This window comes from Balaenoptera physalus (assembly GCF_965194825.1).
Source record: "Balaenoptera physalus genome assembly, chromosome: 16".
Lineage (NCBI taxonomy): Eukaryota > Metazoa > Chordata > Mammalia > Artiodactyla > Balaenopteridae > Balaenoptera > Balaenoptera physalus.
This window is the reverse complement of record NC_138898.1, coordinates 24,432,095-24,450,062: the sequence shown is the minus strand read 5'-3', so window position 1 is coordinate 24,450,062 and position 17,968 is coordinate 24,432,095. Positions and strand designations below refer to the sequence as shown.

General features: G+C 40.6%; 1 protein-coding gene across 3 annotated transcripts in view; it reads left to right on the top strand.

Annotated features, from left to right (window-relative positions):
* Positions 1-1,097: 1,097 nt before the first annotated feature.
* Positions 1,098-17,968, top strand: part of ACSS2 (acyl-CoA synthetase short chain family member 2) — a 47,031-nt gene continuing 30,160 nt past the window's right edge. For 2 of the 3 annotated variants that reach the window (XM_082430159.1, XM_082430158.1), the window contains exons 1-2: positions 1,101-1,375; positions 7,346-7,541. In XM_082430159.1, coding sequence (XP_082286285.1) covers positions 1,198-1,375; positions 7,346-7,541 — 374 coding nt within the window. In that variant the 5' untranslated portion in view covers positions 1,101-1,197. Of the gene's footprint in view, positions 1,376-7,345; positions 7,542-17,968 lie in introns of all 3 variants that reach the window. The other variant, XM_082430160.1, reaches the window with a different exon arrangement.

Genomic DNA, 17,968 nt, shown 5'->3' with positions numbered 1-17,968 from the left:
GGCTTCAGAAGTGGGGGCTGCCTGCTTCCGGGCCTCAGAATCACTCTTGGAGTTAGATACTTAAGGATCCTTCCTGCCTTGACGGCCATTCTGTGAACCGATGGGCAGGAGTTGGCCCTTCTTGGTGGTAAGTGCGGGTGGGAGATGGAGGGTCCTGGCTGGTCTCCCATTTCTGGAGTGGAAGGGATAGAGGGAAGCCAGAGGTATCTGAGCCCAGGTATGGCAGGGGAGGGGTCTCCCAGTAAGAGACTGGGAAGGAAAGAAGGGTGTGAGTGATTCCTTCTACTTGCATAGACTTTGTCATTTTACAAGCCTTAGCGTCAGCCTGATGAGGCGGTAAAAACACCTGGAGTCAGGAGACCTAGGTTTGGCCCAAGTTACGGTCGTTGTTTTTTCTGTGACCTTGTACAAAGTCCTCCCTTTCGCTGAGTTTACCATTTATGCAATGAAATGGGTTTATTAGCAAAGACTGAAGGTGCCTCCTAGTCCTCACTTAATGAGTCTTTGCATTTTAGGTCTGGATGGAAATTTGTGGACGCAGGGAAAGTAAAGACCTATCCTCAGGGGTGGAAGAAACTCTGAGTTTACTCAGGGTGGGGGATAGTTCCCAGAGCGGAAGGGTGTCACGCGGAAAGGACCCTATTCCACCTGGCTTTTCTACTCGGTGGGGTGACAGGCTTGCGCAATGAGACCGCGGGGCGGCTACACGATGGGCCTGACCCAACTCCGCTCGTTAGCCCAGCTCTTTCCCGCTCGTGCCCTGCCTTAACCTAACTCCACATCGGTAACTCCAAGACCCCACCCCACCCTGGTCACTCCATGGTCCTGCCTCCTCTCCTGTCACAGCCAGCCTCGCCACTCCCTGTCACTCCATGGGCCCACCCTCTCTCCCGTCACGCCTGGCCGCTCCCCTTCTGCTTTCACGCTGCAGTTCCACCCCTTCCGCAAGTCAGCTCCGCCCCATCCCCCAAGCAATGCTGGACTTTTCCCTATCGGTTTCTTTGCTAGCCCTGGTCCCACCTCCACCAGGCATGGCTCCCCCCCTCCGGGGCGCCCCCCGTCACATGCCTAAGCCTCGCCTCTGCTGTCAGGCCCCGCCCCTTCTCTGAAGGCCCCGCCCCTCGGTCGGCCTGTTTTCCCCCTCCCGGCCGCTCGCTGAGACCGCTAAGGCTGCTACGGTGTTCGGAACTTGAGGTGATGGGGCTTCCCGAGGAGCGGGGCCGGAGCGGCGGTGGGAGCGGGGTCCGGGAGGAGGCTGGAGCCCGGAGCCGGGCACGGAGTTGGTCTCCGCCGCCCGAGGTCAGCCGTTCCGCGCACGTCCCCTCGCTGCAGCGCTACCGCGAGCTGCACAGGCGCTCCTTGGAGGAGCCGAGAGGTGAGGCCGGGCCCGGGCGGGCCTGAGAGACGTCAGGGAGGAGAGAAGTGGGGGGCTCACAGGAGAGTGAGGAGTTGGGGGTTCCCTTGGGAAACTGAGCGGTCCGTGAGAAGATAGAGGTTTTGTGAGGCAAGAATTGCGGTTCTTTAAGGAGACGGAAAAGGGGTTCCGGGAGGAGAGGGGGGTTCTATGAGAAGGAGGATTCTGTAGGAAATGAGGGTTCCCTAGGAACTGGGGGGTTCCTTGGCGGCTTGGGGGTTTCGTGAGGAGATGCAGGTTTTGTGAGGAGAGTGGAAGTGTCCTAAGAAGAGAACAGTTCCTCAGGTGAAAAGGCGGGTTCTTAAGGGCGCAGAGCGCCTTGAGGAGAGGCGGACCACAAAGAGAATTTTCTTTGCCGCTTTTCAGACCAGCCCACCCAGTGCCTCCTGACACCTTTAACCTGTGAGTTAGTCTCCACTGCTGAGGGGCAGTAGGGTCCCATCCCGGGGTCCCCAGATTAGTAATGGAGTCCCAGATCTATTTTTAGTATTTCAGAAATCCCAATGGAAACTACCATATAAGACTGAACAAGTCACTAAAATGTTGTCTTTTTAAAAAAAAAATTAGGGATGGGATTGTAATAACTCAGAAATTCTGATAGGTAGTTCCATGTCTTTAAGAACATGTGGGGAAAATTCCCCACCTGTGCCCTCAAGCTGGGTTAGGGGTCACAACTGTAGCTGAGTTGGGAGGCAGCATGATGTTGGCAGTGGGACAAGCATAAGCCACCGAATCAAACTCAGAAAAATCTAGATTTAGATCCTGGCTCTACCACTCATTTACTGTGTGGTCTTAGGCAGATTTTAAAACCTGTCTGAAATTCCTTTTCTTTATCTGTAAGACAGAGGTAATAATACCTGCCTCACAGTGTCGTTTGAGGGCTAAAATGAGTAATAAGCGAAGTGTGCATTATAGAGTGCCTGGTGCACAGCAGCATTCACTAGATAGCGGTTAGTATGATAACGATAAGAACAAAGTGGATGAAGCAATTATTGAGTAATGCAAGATAAGACTGAACCAAGTGTAGAGTGGTTGATTGCTGCATGCAGTGTCCAAGTTTGAGTCCTCGGACCTCTTTTATTTTATTAAGGTGTTCATATAGATATTTATTGACTAAATTTGCCCACATAAAGAGTGTCTTACTGCTCATTAATGTATACCACACCTTAGACAAATATTACACTTAAAAGAGTCAACTGGTTGGTAATTCTTTCCTTGCCAAAAGTTTCTACTCTTTATAAAAGAATTCACAGTAGGCTTCCTTTAATAGAGAAATGAGTCAATATCTTTAAATAAAAACACAATCACATGGAACTTTCATAAAACACACTTACATCACACACCTGTATCCACCAACCATTCCAGGATTCTGACTTCTTGGGATAACACCATGTTTTTTGTTGGGATTCTCTAGGAATAAAATATAAAGACCAATTAATATACTGGTCCTATAATAATATCATATCTTCATTTTTCCAATGGAGACTGCCTGGTTGGCTCTAAGAGAGGTGATCTAATCTATAGTCTCACCCCCTAATCTAAGTTCACTTTCAGGTTAGATGTCCCCAACTTGTTTCTTTACTTTTCTTTCTTTCTTTCTTTTTTTTTTTATTGAAGTATAGTTGATTTACAATGTTGTGTTAGTTTTAAGTATACAGCAAAGTCATTCAGTTATTTATGTATATCCTTTTTCAGACTCTTCCCTTATAGGTTATTACAAAATATTGAGTATAGTTCCCTGTGCTACACAGTAGGTCCTTATTGGTTATCTATTTTACATATAGTAGTGTGTATACGTTAATCCCAAACTCCTAATTTATCCCTCCCCTCCTACCTCAGACCTCTTTTCACTTCTCTTCCCTCTATATATTTTCTTCTGTCATGAGTTCATCTGTTTCCCTGGGGTGAGCTATTTTTTTTTAATTGAGGCAACATTATTTAAGTTCCCTGTGTACAGTGTTATATTTCTACTTCTGTATACACTACAGTGTGATCACCACCAAAAATTTAGTTTCCATCCATCACCATATAGTTACCCTCTTTACTCATTTTTCCCCTCCCCAACCTTCCCCCCTGGTAACCACTAATCTGTTCTCTGTATCTACGTGTTTGTTTTTGTTTAGTTTGGTTTGTTCATTTATTTTGTTTTGTTTGTTTTTTATATACCACATATGAGGGAAAGCATATGGTATTTGTCTTTGTCTAACTCTGTCTGAAATGGTGAGATTTCATTCTTTTTATGGTTGAGTAACATTCATATATCCATATAATATATATCTCTATATATCACATCTTCTTTATCATTCATCTATCAATAGACACTTAGGTTGCTTTCATATCTTGGCTATTTATTGTAATTACTACTAAAATGAACATAGGAGTACATATATCTTTTCAAAATAGTGTTTCTGTTTTCTTCAGAAAAATACTCAGAAGTGGAATAATGGATTGTATAATAGTTCTATTCTTAATTTTTTGAGGAATCGCCATACTCCAAAGTGGCTGCACCAATATACATTCCCACCAACAATGTATGAGGGTTTTGTCCCTCCATATCCTTTCCAACACGTGTTATTTCTTGCCTTTTTGATAATAGCCATTCAAACGGGTGGAGGTGATATCTCATTGTGGTTTTGATTTGCATTTCCCTAATAATTAGTAATATTGAACATCTTTTCATGTGCCTGTTGCCCATCTGTATGTCTTCTTTGGAAAAATGTCTACTGAGCAGCTATGCTCATTTTTTAACTGGGTTGTTTGTTTTTTTGTTGTTGAGTTGTATGAGTTCTTTATATATTTTGAATGCTAACCCTTTATTGGATATATGATTTGCAAATATCTTCTCCCCAGGGGTGAGCTATTACTGTCACAAGAACTCCTTTTCTACATATTTAGCTCTGTATCCAGCATCTCACTTTTGCTCTAGTCTCAAACTTCATAGGTCTGTAGAGCATTTTATTCACACACCCTGTTGTTATACCATATTTAACATGACTGTGACTCAGGTTTACCAATTTTCCCTTCCAAACCTGCTTTCCTCCCTAATTTTCTAATCCCTGTCAATGGCACCATCCCAAATCCTATCTATCTATATATCTTATTTATTTATAGATTGCTTACTGCTTACTAAGCACAAATTCTGTTTGATTTGATGTAGAGACTATTATCCCCATTTTATGGAGAAGGAAACTGAAGCTTAGAGAGGTTAACTTAATTGCACAAGGTCACACAGGTACTTAGTGGTGGAGCTGTGATTTGAACCAAGGTAGTTTTTATTGCAGAACCTATGCTCCCAATAGCTATGCTGTTCCTCTTCCCTGATCCACAGGCTGCCTTTCACCAAATTCTGTCAAATACTCTTTCAAAATCTCTTTCAGGTTACCTTTTCTTCCATTCCCATAGACCCTTTTAATTCAAGGGAGCAGCCTCCTAACTGGTTCTCTCTCCGCTAGTCTCACTCATTTCCAATATTTCTGGTAGATTTAGATTTAGATTTATCTAAACACTTTTAGACTGATATTATGGAAACACTGCTTTCGTATGTCACTTCAGAAACTTGCAATAGTTCCCTATTTCCTACAGCTTCAAATTAAAATTCTGCCTTTCTTTCAGAGTCCCTGGATAACTAGCTGACCCCACCTTTCTATTCTTATCTTCCACTACTCCCTACCATATACCCCTCATTCTACAACAGGTCATTCTTGTTGATATACTGGATACACAAAAGTCCCTTTCCCATCTCCTTGCCTTTGCCCATTCCCTTCTGTTCCTCTCTACCTAGTCAAACCCCAACAATTCCACAGAGCATTCCCTGATCATCCCAGACCATTTTCATCTTTTCCTCTTCTAAACTTCTTCAGTACTTAGAATGTGTGCCAAAGAAACATCCAGAGTTCAACAGCTCCACCAGAAAAAAACAAAAACAAAAACTAAGTGATCATGGACTTTTCTGGCGGTCCAGTGTTTAAGACTCCAAGCTTCCACTGCAGGGCGCACGGGTTTGATCCCTGGTTGGAGAACTAAGATCCCATATGCAGCGTGGCATGGCCAAAAAACAAAACAAAACAAAGCAAAGCAAAACAAAAAAACCTAAGTGATCATAAAACTCAGTTTTCTTCACTCCTTGTTGATGGACATAAATGTGGTTCATATATAGTTTTACATAGTTTATGCCTACTAATTATCACTTTAAAGTATTTTTGAGTATACACACATACTCAGTGTAGTTGTAACAACATGGCCTTTAGAGTTAGACCCATTTGTTCCCTCTTAAATGGCCATTTAGTATTCTATTGTTATCACTACCAGTATTGCTAGTTTTTATCAGTTTTTTCATTATTGGGCTTTAGGGTTGTTTCTAGTTTCACTATTATATATAGTGTTAGTATAAACATCTCTTGAGTAATCTCTTTTTTTCCTTTGGTATTATTTTCTTAGAGTGGGTTCCCCAAAGTTAAGTTAGCAGATGAAAGGGTATTAAAAATGTTATGATTCTTGGCAGGCATTGCCCCACTGTTCATTAAATTGTGCTAATTTTTTATAATGCTGTTATCATATAAGAGTATCTGTTTTCTAGGGCCACTCAGGCATTGAGTTTAATCTTTCTTTTAGGCTTTGCTAGTTTTATTGGCATATAATGGCACCTTGGGGTTGATTTAATTTGCATTTCTTTAATTCATTGCAAGTTGTACTCCATGTGATTTAGCTTTCAATTATATTCTGTCTTGTATATTCAAAAATATTTTATGTTAGTCTTGTCTCTTTAATCAGATTATATAAACTAAATCATCTAACCTTGAACAAGTCACTTTACCTCTATAAATTTGATTTCTTATCAGTAAAATGAGGGGGTGATAACCTCTAAAGTTCCTTCCATTGTTATGGTTCTAAGTGTCTCTCTCTCCTCTAGCTCCTGATCCAGTACTGAGATTATCCTAGGTGTTCTGCAGTTGTATGTTTAACCTGTTGAGTACCTTTTCTCCAAAGTAGCCAGGCAAATATTTCAAGATTATAAATCTGATCATGTCCTTCTCCTGATTAAACTCCTATGATGGCTTTCCATTGCTCTTAGGGTAAATAGCAAATTCCTTATGCTTAGAAGGATTGCAGTTATCTGCCCAGTTTATGCATCATTTCCTGCTATTCTTTCTGTAATTCTCAGTGGTTTGGCCTAAGGGAGTTCCTCTTAATGCAAACCCTTCGTTCTTTTCTGTCCCATAGTAATGTCTTTCCTGGTGGGGGAGTGGAGAAAAACTCCTATTCATCTTTCAGATTTTAGCAACAATGTCTTCCTCAGGGCAGTTCAAATCATGACTTAGTAAATGTATAACCTTGGGCAAATTATTTAACCTCTCTGAGCCTTGATTTTCAAATCAATAAAATAAGAATGAAAATAAGGTCTACCTCCTAGGGTTGTAGTAAGAACTAAATAAGATAATGCATTTAAGGAGCTTAAAGCAACATCTGGCACTTAGCAAGTAATACTTGGGCAAGTAGTAGTAGGAGAAAGAGATGCTAATTAAATAATTGCTGAGAGTGAATGAACAAATTAAGCCTTCTATGTCATGGAAGGCTCTGTGGGTAAAGGATTTCTTCCTTTCACTAATTAGTTCATTTAAAAACTTACTGATTGACTACAATGTACTAGGCATTGTGGCTACAATTTAAATAGATGGTGAAAAATGGAGTGGCAGTTTTGAGAAGGGAGGGAAGAAATTTGAGTCAAGATTCAGCCCATGGGACTAGAAGGTGGTTTAGGAGTGTGGTGGGTGTTAAGATTTGATAGGTAGGTAGAGGAGGGACCCAGGTGGTAGGTCCTAGAGTACAGGGCAGAGAAGTTGTGACTCGGTCCTGTGCATAGACTGGTAAGCCATCTGAGGATAAATATGTCTGAGAAGCTAAGTGATGTCTGGGCTTCCTTTTCTGTTGCAGAGTTTTGGGGAGACATTGCCAAGGAATTTTACTGGAAGACCCCATGTCCTGGTCCATTCCTCCAGTACAACTTTGATGTGACTAAAGGGAAAATCTTTATTGAGTGGATGAAAGGAGCAACTACCAACATCTGCTACAATGTACTGGATCGAATTGTCTACGAGAAAAAACTTGGCGATAAAGTTGCTTTTTACTGGTAAAAACATCTATTTTATAGCCTGTGGCAGATAAAAAGTCATCCTCATATTTATGTAGTGTTTTATAGTTCACAAAGTACCTTAAAAATCCATGAATTCATTTGATGCTTACAACAACCCAGAAGAATAAGCAAAGTATCTTTAACTTAATGTCTCAGGTGAGGAAAAATACCTCAAGTAAGTTAAATGACTTCCCTAAAATCACATAACTAGAATGTGACAGAATTGACATTCAAAGCCAAGTGTCCTGACTTCTAGTCTAGTGTTCTCAACTTGGAGAGGAACAGGGTGAGAGGGTGAATGGAAGCAAACAGTACTAAGTAGCTTTCTTTCTCATTCTTGCTTTGGGAGAAAAATCGATATTGGATTTTTCACTACCACTACCACTGTTATCATCATTACCTTTGATTGAGCTATATGCCAGACACTGTGCTCAAGTGCTTAGCAAATATTATTATATTTGATGCTCACAGCAACTAAGAATACATTATTTATTTTCCTCATTTTACATATGTGAAAACTGAAATTCTGAGATGTAGATAAATGACTTATCTGAAGTCATACAACTAGTAAGAAGCAGGGCTAAGATTCAAACCCCGGTAGCACATTTCCAGAGTTTATACTCTAAACCATGACACTATACTATCCTTTTAATTACTTATACTAGCCTCCCAACTTAGCTTTGCAAAGTAGGTATTCTTTGCTCCATTTTATAGCTGAAGAAATGAAGCACACATCTGTGCTTCATAGTGAATAAGGTCATAGCATGAGTAACTGGTAGAGCCAGGATTCAAACCCAAGTCTGTCTGATTCCTTGCTTTTAACACTAGGCCACACTGCCTCCCCAACTGAAACTGAGATCCCCCTCCTCCTAGCAACATAGCTTAGAGGAGGTGTTACAAAACTGAACCTGAAATAGGATCTTGAAGTTCCAGTTATTGGAGTGTTGCTTCTGCCACCAACCATGAGCACTTTGGGAATTGATCTATTTCTTTTTAAGTAAGCCAATAGGAGTATGTTGGTATTTCATGGAAGAATTAAATTGGTAGTCAGTAAAAATTTGCCCAGTTTGTGTGATATATTGAGAAAAGCCCTAACCTGAGAGATAGGAAACTCAGATTCTTATTCCAACTGTGCCTTTCACTTGCTGTGTAACCCTAGGCAAGGCATTTAACTCTCTGGAAGTCAGTTTCCTCATTCATAAAATGGGGGTAATAATTCTACCCTTGTCTTTATCACTAGATTGTTATGAGAATCAAATATGATATTGTAAAAGCATTTATTTGTTCACTGGAAAACAACGTACAGATGTGAGTGGTCTGTTATCACATTACCATTGTTCAATTTGGGGTCACTTTGCCACTGAAAGTCATGGCCTATTATGCCTGTTGAGACTTTGTTTAGCTCCTGCCCTGGGACTTTATGCTTGAGCTCCAGCTGACACTTGGGCCCACCTCCTAGGTTCCTTAGGGATCAAAAAACCTTTAAAGATTTGCAGAGGAGATGCTTTTGTCTAAATTTGTTGCCTGGTTTGAAATAATTCAGGTGCAGGATGAAAGACTGAAAAACACAGGCCAGAGTTGTCCAATCACTGGATATTGCTGCAGAATGCTGAGGCCCTTCTTTTTAGTTCCCCTACCATCCGTACCTGAACAGAGCCTGTCTTTCCACATTTGTAAAATGAAAGGAGTAGATTAGATCAGTGTTCTCCCAAGAATGTTCTAGGAACCACTAACTACTAGACATATTAGCAGGGGCTTCTTGATTCATGAAATAAATGAGACTGAGAAGCACTACATAATAAATTACCTTTGTGGGATTCCCAATGTATATTAATATAGTAAAGACTCCAAGAAGTCCTACAGTAAAGACACCTGATTAATTTTAACATGGGATTTCTAAAGTTTATTTGAGCCCCAAACACATTTTGCAGCATGCTATTAACATCAAAAGAAGCAGTAGTCCATGCAACACCAATTTGGGAAGCACTCGATTATATAACCTCTACATATACTTCCAGTGCAAAATTCTGTAACTCTATAACAAGACATTTTCACTCCATTTTTACATTGGTCACTCAGCCAATAAGAATTTTTAAAGATATTGGGTACACAGCCCTACGTTAGGTGTCATGGTACAAGGATAAGAAGAGTGGAGACAAGTACCACACTGGCCATTATTATTCAATTCTCAAGCTACAAATAAATCACATTTGTTAAAAGAAAGTAAAGTGCAAACATGCCAGATACTTGGTTACTTCCCTTTTTTACCTCCATATTTTAAAAATAATATGCTTACACTGCTATTTCTTCATCTTTTTTTTAGAAAGTATTGACTTCCTTTTATGATAGATGAGAATTCAGTTCTTGTATACTCCTCCAGCTTCCTTCTCTTATCTTCTCAATATAATTATACCTCTGTTTTTTAGTTAATTTAAAAATCAATGTTTATGTTAGAATAATCTATCACAGTTGCATTTCCTTTTATGTAAAGATTTCTTTTTTCCACAGAAGTTAAAAATCACCTGCCATTTTTCTTGCACTATTTGCCTTTATCATATACTCAATTTTTTTCAAACTCTCTATCATATAATTTATTCTATGAAGTGCTCTTTTTCTCCTTTGTCCTTTGTCTTGGAGCCCACCTTCTTCCCGCTCTAATTTTTATTAATGCTTTTAAAGTGACATCTTTTCAGTGATTTGCTCCAGTTGATATACTTCTTTTGGAGCCATAGTATGACTTTCTTTTCAACCTAGGCATTTAGATAGCTATAATGGCATTAGAAAACCACATTTGTAGGTCACTTCTTGTTTTAGGGCATATCTTATATACATACTGAAATAATCCACAAAGGAAATAGTGCTCTTAGGAAAGTACTCCAGTAAGCCAAAATAGAACAATATTAAGGAAGAATTTGGCCTTTTACTTTTGGCTTGACACATTGTAAATACTCATGGAAGAACAGTATTTTTAGAATTTGAAGTGACTGTTTTAGCGTCCATCTAGGCCAGCTCTCTTTACAGATGGGTAGATTAAGGATCAGAGAAGCTAAGTGATTTGCTTAAGGGTGATAAACCTGCTTGGAGAGAGAGCTGAGACTAATCTCCAGATATCCTCACTCCTAGTCAACTTCTCTTTTTACCATATGATACTACAGTGGACCCTTGAACAACTCGAGGGTTAGAGGTGCCAACCCTTGCGCAATCCAATCTGCATGTAATTTATAGCTGGCCCTCCATAGCCTCTGTATCCGAGGTTCCACATTCACAGATTCAACCAACAGTGGATCATGTAGTACTGTAGTATTTACAATTGAAAAAAGTCTGCATATAAATGTATTCATGCATTTCAAACCCGTGTTGTTCAAGGGTCAACAGTACTTCATTATTCTAGCTATGCAGTACTTGGCTGTGACCAGTGAAATGAGAAATTAGTCATATTAGTTAAATTAACTTTAAATTAATTTGCTTAAAAATGTAAAATAAATGGTGTCATCAGGTTTAAATGGCCCAGACCCTTTAATGAATGTAAAATAGATTTACATTCTATTGGGAAGACCAGACAGGCCTACATGAAACAGCCTGAAAGCAATTATGGGTCAAATTGCAAAGAGCCACTTTTACAAATAGTTCACAGAAGGGAGAAAGCATTGCAGGGAGGCAGTATAACATAAAATTAGGAGAATGTGTTTGGTGTCAAACTAACCTAATTTGAGTCCTGTTTCTGCCACTAACTAGCTTTATGATTTTGCACAAGTTACTTAACCTCTTTGAGCCTCAGTTTTCTCAACTGTGAAATGTGGATAAAAATAGTTTTTATCTCATGGAGTTGTCAACTGAACAGTATTGAAAAGGTTAACAAACCCATGTGTCCAATTCCTGGCACATTGAAAGCACTCAAATATTAGCCGCCATTATTATTATATTGGGACAGTGAGATGACCAAGTCTGTCTAGAGTAAAAGGTTTATGCAGGGAACAATTTATTCATTCAATACTTATTAAGAACTTACTATGTACCAGGAAGTATTCTGAACAAACAGACAAACTCTCTGCCCTCATGGAGGTTATATTCCAGCTTAAGGAGACAGACAATAAGTAAACAAACCAATAAATATGTGATAGGTAGTGACAGGTAGTGATAAGTGCTATAGAAAAATACAAAGCAGTTTAAGGAAAAAGGAATGACAGTGAAGAATGGGGATTGATAAGGGAAGCACTCTCTGATAAAGATGACATTTGAGCAGAGATATGAAGGAAATGGAGAGTGTTATACCCATAGCTGGGTTGGGAAAGGGAAATATTCCAGGTACATGGAAGAGCAAGTGCAAAGGCCCTGAGATGGGAGTGTTCTGCTACCTGGGGTGTTTGAATACTAGCTAGGAAGTTAGTGTTCCTGAAGCAGTATTAGCTAGAAAAACAGAGTAGTAGGGAATGAAGTCAGCAGGACACTAGATTGTGTAGAACCTTGAAAGACTTTTGGGTTTTATTCACAGTGAAATGGGGAACCACTGGACAATCTTGAGCATAGAAGTGAAAATGATTTGACTTATGTTTAGAATCTGTCTTTGTGTTGAGAATAGACTGTAGAAGGGCAAGAATAGAAGCATGGAGATCAATTATGAGGCTATTATAGAAATCCAGCTGAACAATGATGGTGATTTAGACTTTAGTAGTAGCTTGAAGGTGGTTAAAAGTGGTCAAAATCTGGCTCTATTTTGAGTGAAGAGCCCATGGAATTTGCTGACTTGGATTGGATTTGAGGAATGAGAGAAAGAGGAGTCAAGGTTATCTTCGGCAGTGGATGAGGTCCAGGAATGGGACATCTTGACTATTTTTGGAGACCTATGAAAAGATTTTATGCAGGGGAATGATGCAGTCACAGCTGGGTTTGAGAAGATTAATCTGGATTCATATGGAAGTGAGAGTGGAAAGTCAGAGAACTGAGAGTTTTGTTATTCAAGGTAGAGATGCCAGAACCGGGATATTGCTGGTGGGAATGGAATTGAACAATGAAATATTAGAGTAATTTAGAGGAAAGAAACCAACATAGGTAACTGGATGTGTAGATGGTGGGGGCACAGACAGAGAAAGTGAGAGAGAAGAGTCAAGGGTTCCCTTAGTCTATATAACACTTTACCTCTTTCAGAGGCACACAGTCATCTGATCCAGAGGCTAAATTTGCCCTCAAGACTTTGGTTTTAACCTCTCTTGCACTTTCTTCCCCCTAACATGGCAGGTAGAAGTATTAGTGGGGATTTATGTGTATATGTGTGAGAAGGAAATCAGTAACAAAGTTATTAGAAAAGTCATTCAGGGAGAGATAGTGAGGGATATTAGAGGTAGCTCAAGGAGTTAAAGGGATACTGGCGAACAGTGGGAGATTGGGGGATTAAGTAAATGGTGGGAGATTATGGGGAGTGGGTGGAAAGAGTGGTTGATGGCTATTATTCTGGTGATTTATATGAGCTGCTCAGTCTCTAGGTTATTCCAGGAGAGGAACCCAATCTCCAAAGCCCAAAATATTTGGTATAGTCCATTCCTTCTACTTTTTGCTTTGGGTTGCCTATGGCTATCATTATCTCTATACCATCTCCCCCTTCAACCTCAGCTGAAATCACTGAAATCTCTCTCCACAGGCTCTGACTATTATTCAGTCCTTCCTTAGAAACTTCTGAGAAGCAGGTGACTTTAGGACAGAAGCTCTGCTCTCAGGATCCCTGTATGTTCCTGAGTATGAATTCCAAAATATGATATGTAGAACTCTCCAGATCCTGGTGGGGTATGTGTGAGTGTGTGTATTTGAGGAGGTGGGGATGGTTGGGGAGGTGAGATAAGCCCATGGTCTGACAAGGAGAAGATGGTCAAGGTGACATGGAAAACCAGAGCCCTAGAGTGTGTTGTCTTAGCATTCATGTCCAAGGACTCTGTTAATATCTAGGTCCATGTTCTGGAGTTCATTTCAGTGAACTAGATGATCACTAGTTGATCACTAGTTCAGTGAACTAGATGATCACTATGGGAAGGGAGGGACTTTTTTGTCCTCCATCTATATCTCCACTGGTTTCACAATAGTGTATTTACTTATTCAGATATACCATTTGACCCTTGAACAATGTGGGTTTGAACTGCATGGTCCACTTATATGCAGATATTTTTCAACAGTAAATACTACAGTACTCCATGGTCTGTGGTTTGTTAAATCAGCAGATATGGAGGAATCAAGGATATGGAGAGGCAACTGTAAGTTATATGCAGATTAACCCCTACGTTGTTCTAGGGTCAACTGTACTTGCTAAGGAAAAACACTCACTTGAGAAAGAAGATGGCCTCAGACCATTCTCTTCCCCTCTCCGGGCCTTCCCTTTGTGGGAGTGGTGGGAGATGAACTACTGATACTCTGCAAGGTCCCTTCCGACACTGACGTTTCAGGATTCTATGATTGTTTCTGAAGAGGAAGTCCTTTTTAGAAGTTCTGTTGCAACCTGTAGTGACTCTATGGTGACTCAGTAGGCAGGCTGGGCTTCTGTTGAGATGATGAAGGAAGAGGAGGATGTTAGAAGGGATGAAGAAGCTGAGGAAGAGAATCTGATCCCCTTGTCTGGTAATGTGAACACTTTAGCATAAACGCTTTAAACTAATGGGAGATATGTGGGGAAATAACTATTGCTGGGAACAGTCTTTCTCCACTTGAATCAGGCAGGCAGATTGTGGAGGAGGACTGGAGGATTTCATGTTTAAGGTGGATCTCTAATTTTCTTCTCTCACTTCCCCTAAGTTTCAGACTCTTGATGCCTTAAAGAGCCACTCCCTAAAGTGATGAAAATGAAACAAGTAGGCTGTGCTGTCCAAGTCACTAGTCACTTTTTGGAAGTAGGTGGGATATGAATAATAAATGTATTATAATAATAATAGTATATGTTATACATTATTATATGTACTAACATATGTAATAATAAGTGTGTAATAAATGGAGACTGTCTTGAGGCCTGACTCAGTGTCCTGAGCCATGTCAGCTACCTGAGTTTGTGTCTGGGCTGACTTCTTATACCGGTGTATTAAGTAAATATTTAATGAAGAGAATGGCTTTAGATAATGCCCTTTTTCTGAGCCTTCTTTATCTCACTGGTAAACTGGGGTGAACAGGGTACTTGCTAAAGTTACTTCTGTCACTGACCTTCAGAATTTCTATCACAAATGTAGGGAACTGCAGTGGCAAGGCAGCTAGGAGAGGTTGGGGGAAGGGGAGGAACCCAGTACTGGCCTCTTGTCCTTTGAAGAGAGCAGGTAGTTAGGTGGGAGCATGGGTTCTTGCCTTAGGGAAGCCTCACATTTACAACAATAAATACAGAAGGCTTGGAGCTGAAGATGGGCCTTCTCCCTTTTCCTGGATTTGGTATGGGAGAGTTTGGTCACTGGTAATGATTCCTAGCGTCTGATACCTTGAACCTCTGTGAGAATTTGAGACTCTCACTCCCAGACCTTTGAGGTCCACTTCCTGTACAAATCAGGAGTTGTAGCCCCAGTATCTCCATCCCCAACAATTCTCATAAGTGATCATTCTGATTCTGGAACACTACCAAGACCACAGAGTTCACACAATACCTATCCCATTGTTAGGCAGCTCTGTTACAAAGTTCTTAGATATATTACCTCTGTATAACTTTATCCCCATTCTATCCTCTTCCCTTGGTCTTAGTTCTGTGCTCTGGGGCCACATAGAATAATCCCATTCTTTTCTCCACAAGACATCCCTTCAGGTATTTGAGGGCAGTATCCCTTTGCCAGGCTGAATGTAGAATTACAGAAATCTAAATCTAGAAGATGCCTTGAAGATCATCTAGTTCAGTAATTTTCAGTTTTCTAAAAGCATTAGAATCCTTTTATTCAAATATAATATTATATGTATAGTGATTGACAGGATCTGGACTATGCTTGTGTTTCAGTAACTACTCCCACAAGTTGAGCAAATTGCCTTACCTTTTTAAACCTAAGTTTTCCCATGTGTAAAATGGGAACAATAATAGTTCCTAGGGACTTCCCTGGTGGTGCAGTGGTTAAGAATCTGCCTGCCAACGCAGGGGACATGAGTTTGATCCCTGGTCGGGGAAGATCCCACATGCCGCGGAGCAGCTAAGCCTGTGCACCACAACTACTGATCCTGTGCTCTAGAGCCTGCGAGCCACAACTACTGAAGCCTGTGCACCGCAAGTACTGAGCCCACCACCGCAACTACTGAAGCCCGTGTGCTGCAACTACTGAAGCTTGCCTGCCTAGAGCCCGTGCTCCACAACAAGAGAAGCCACCGCATGAGAAGCCCACGCACCCCAACGAAGAGTATCCCCCTCTCGCCGCAACTAGAGAAAGCCTGCGCACAGCAACAAAGACCCAACACAGCCAAAAAAATAAAAAATAAAATAACGGTTCCTAGACTGGTGTGAGGAATAATTGGAATAATCTGTGTAAAGGGCTTAGTGCTTGGCAAACAGTATGTTAGCTATTTTTATCATTATGCCAAAGCCTCATTCCTAAAACAGGAAAAAAGCAGAGCTGATCTGGTTGAAGCATAGATTGGAGGACCAGAGCTACATTCTGTTGGCTTCTTTACCTTGTCACTGTGGTCCCTGTGAGATCCGTGTGTGGAACCTCTAGGGATTTGCAGAACTCAGTTTGAAAACCCCTGATCTGGTCGGTGCTCTTGTTTTATGGATGAGGTAGTCCTGAGTCCACATTCCCAGGTTCCTTGTATGATGTAGTTTCTTGAACAACTCCTTCATCATGCATGTTGGTCTCCTGTATACATACTCTAGTTGGCCAATATCATTTATTAAGTACTCTACCTATGGTATGCCCTGGACAGGGAATTATCACCATTCTTTGCTCTGACCTTACATTAGCCCCATTGACAGCCGCTTTCTACCACTCAATTTACAATCTCCCATAATGCCTAAGACTTTTCTATTTATTCTAATAATAAACTATGTCTCCTCTGTGTTGTACGTGTATAATTGTTCCCTTGTTTTTTTGAACCTAGGTATGGTTCACAAGAACACTTGGCAGATGAGGAACTTAAGGCTCAGAGAGTGGAAGTGACTTCGCCAGATCACATAGCAGTTGTAACTTGTTCTGGACAGAAGAACACTTACATTCTTTGTTATAGACACTATGCTTCTACTTCACAGACTTAGCTTCTTTGACAATCTGTCACTTATCTAGCCAGTAGTTTACTTAGATGGTTTAGGGCTGGCTTTAGAAATGCTGACTGCAATTTATAATGATAATTTATAAGGCTAAACACATTAAAGGGCAAACCTCAAAGAAATAACATCCTTTCCTTAGCCGAGATGTGTTCATTCATCCATTCATTAAACTTTTTTAAACTGAATATCTACTATATATAGTCTGCATACTACCTTGAGAATAGTGAGTGGGAGGCACAGGGCAATAGCAAGGGGACCAGTAAGGGGGCACTGACAACAGTTCAGATAAGATATGATAATGGAGACAACAGTAGAAGCTGTGAAAAGTGGTCAGATTTTTTATTTTTATTTTTTTGGCCACGCTGTGTGACTCGTGGGATCTTAGTTCCCTGAGACACCAGGGATTGAACCCGGGCCCTCATAAGTGAGAGCATGGAGTCCTAACCACTGGACCACCAGGGAATTCCCCAGATTTTGGAATATTTTGAAGGCAGAGCCAATAGGATTTGCTGATGAACTTGATGTGGGGTATAAGAGAATGGAGTCAAGAAACAAAGGTTTTTTTTGTCTGAGCACTGGAAAAATGGAATTTCCATTAGTTGAATTGGAGAAGAAACTGGGAGGAGAAGCTTTGGGGGAGGATCATATGAAATTTGTGTTTCATACACAGAGATGTAAAATTGCAATTGTGACAAGTGCTAGGTAGCCAATGAAGAATTTCAAGTAGAGATATGACATATCAGAGTTATATTTTGAAAAGATCACTCTCTTGATCATGTATATATTAAAAAAAACAAAAACAAAAACCCAGAAAGCCTACCTGAGGATCTGCAGGCAGAGGTCCCAACCATTGCTTTATGACCTTCGGCAAGTGATGACACCCTTCTGAGCCTCAGTTTTCTGACCTTTCAAATGGGGATAGCAAATCTTGTCCTCCCAATCTCAAAAAAAATGCTACAAGGATTAGCTGAGATGAAAGACAAGAAAACACACTGAAAAGATTTACTACTATGAGGTGGTGCTAATACTCATACATATTACACATGTCTAAGGGCACTGTTAGGCAGAAGGATTCAAGACTGGCAGCCACATATGACTTTTCTATACTTAACAAAATGTCCTTCTTTCCTCTGATGAACTTAACTTCTTTTCTCAAACTTGGCTCAAAATCCACCATTTCTAGGAAGTGTTTCATGACTGACCACGCTTAAGTTATTTCTTTTGAATT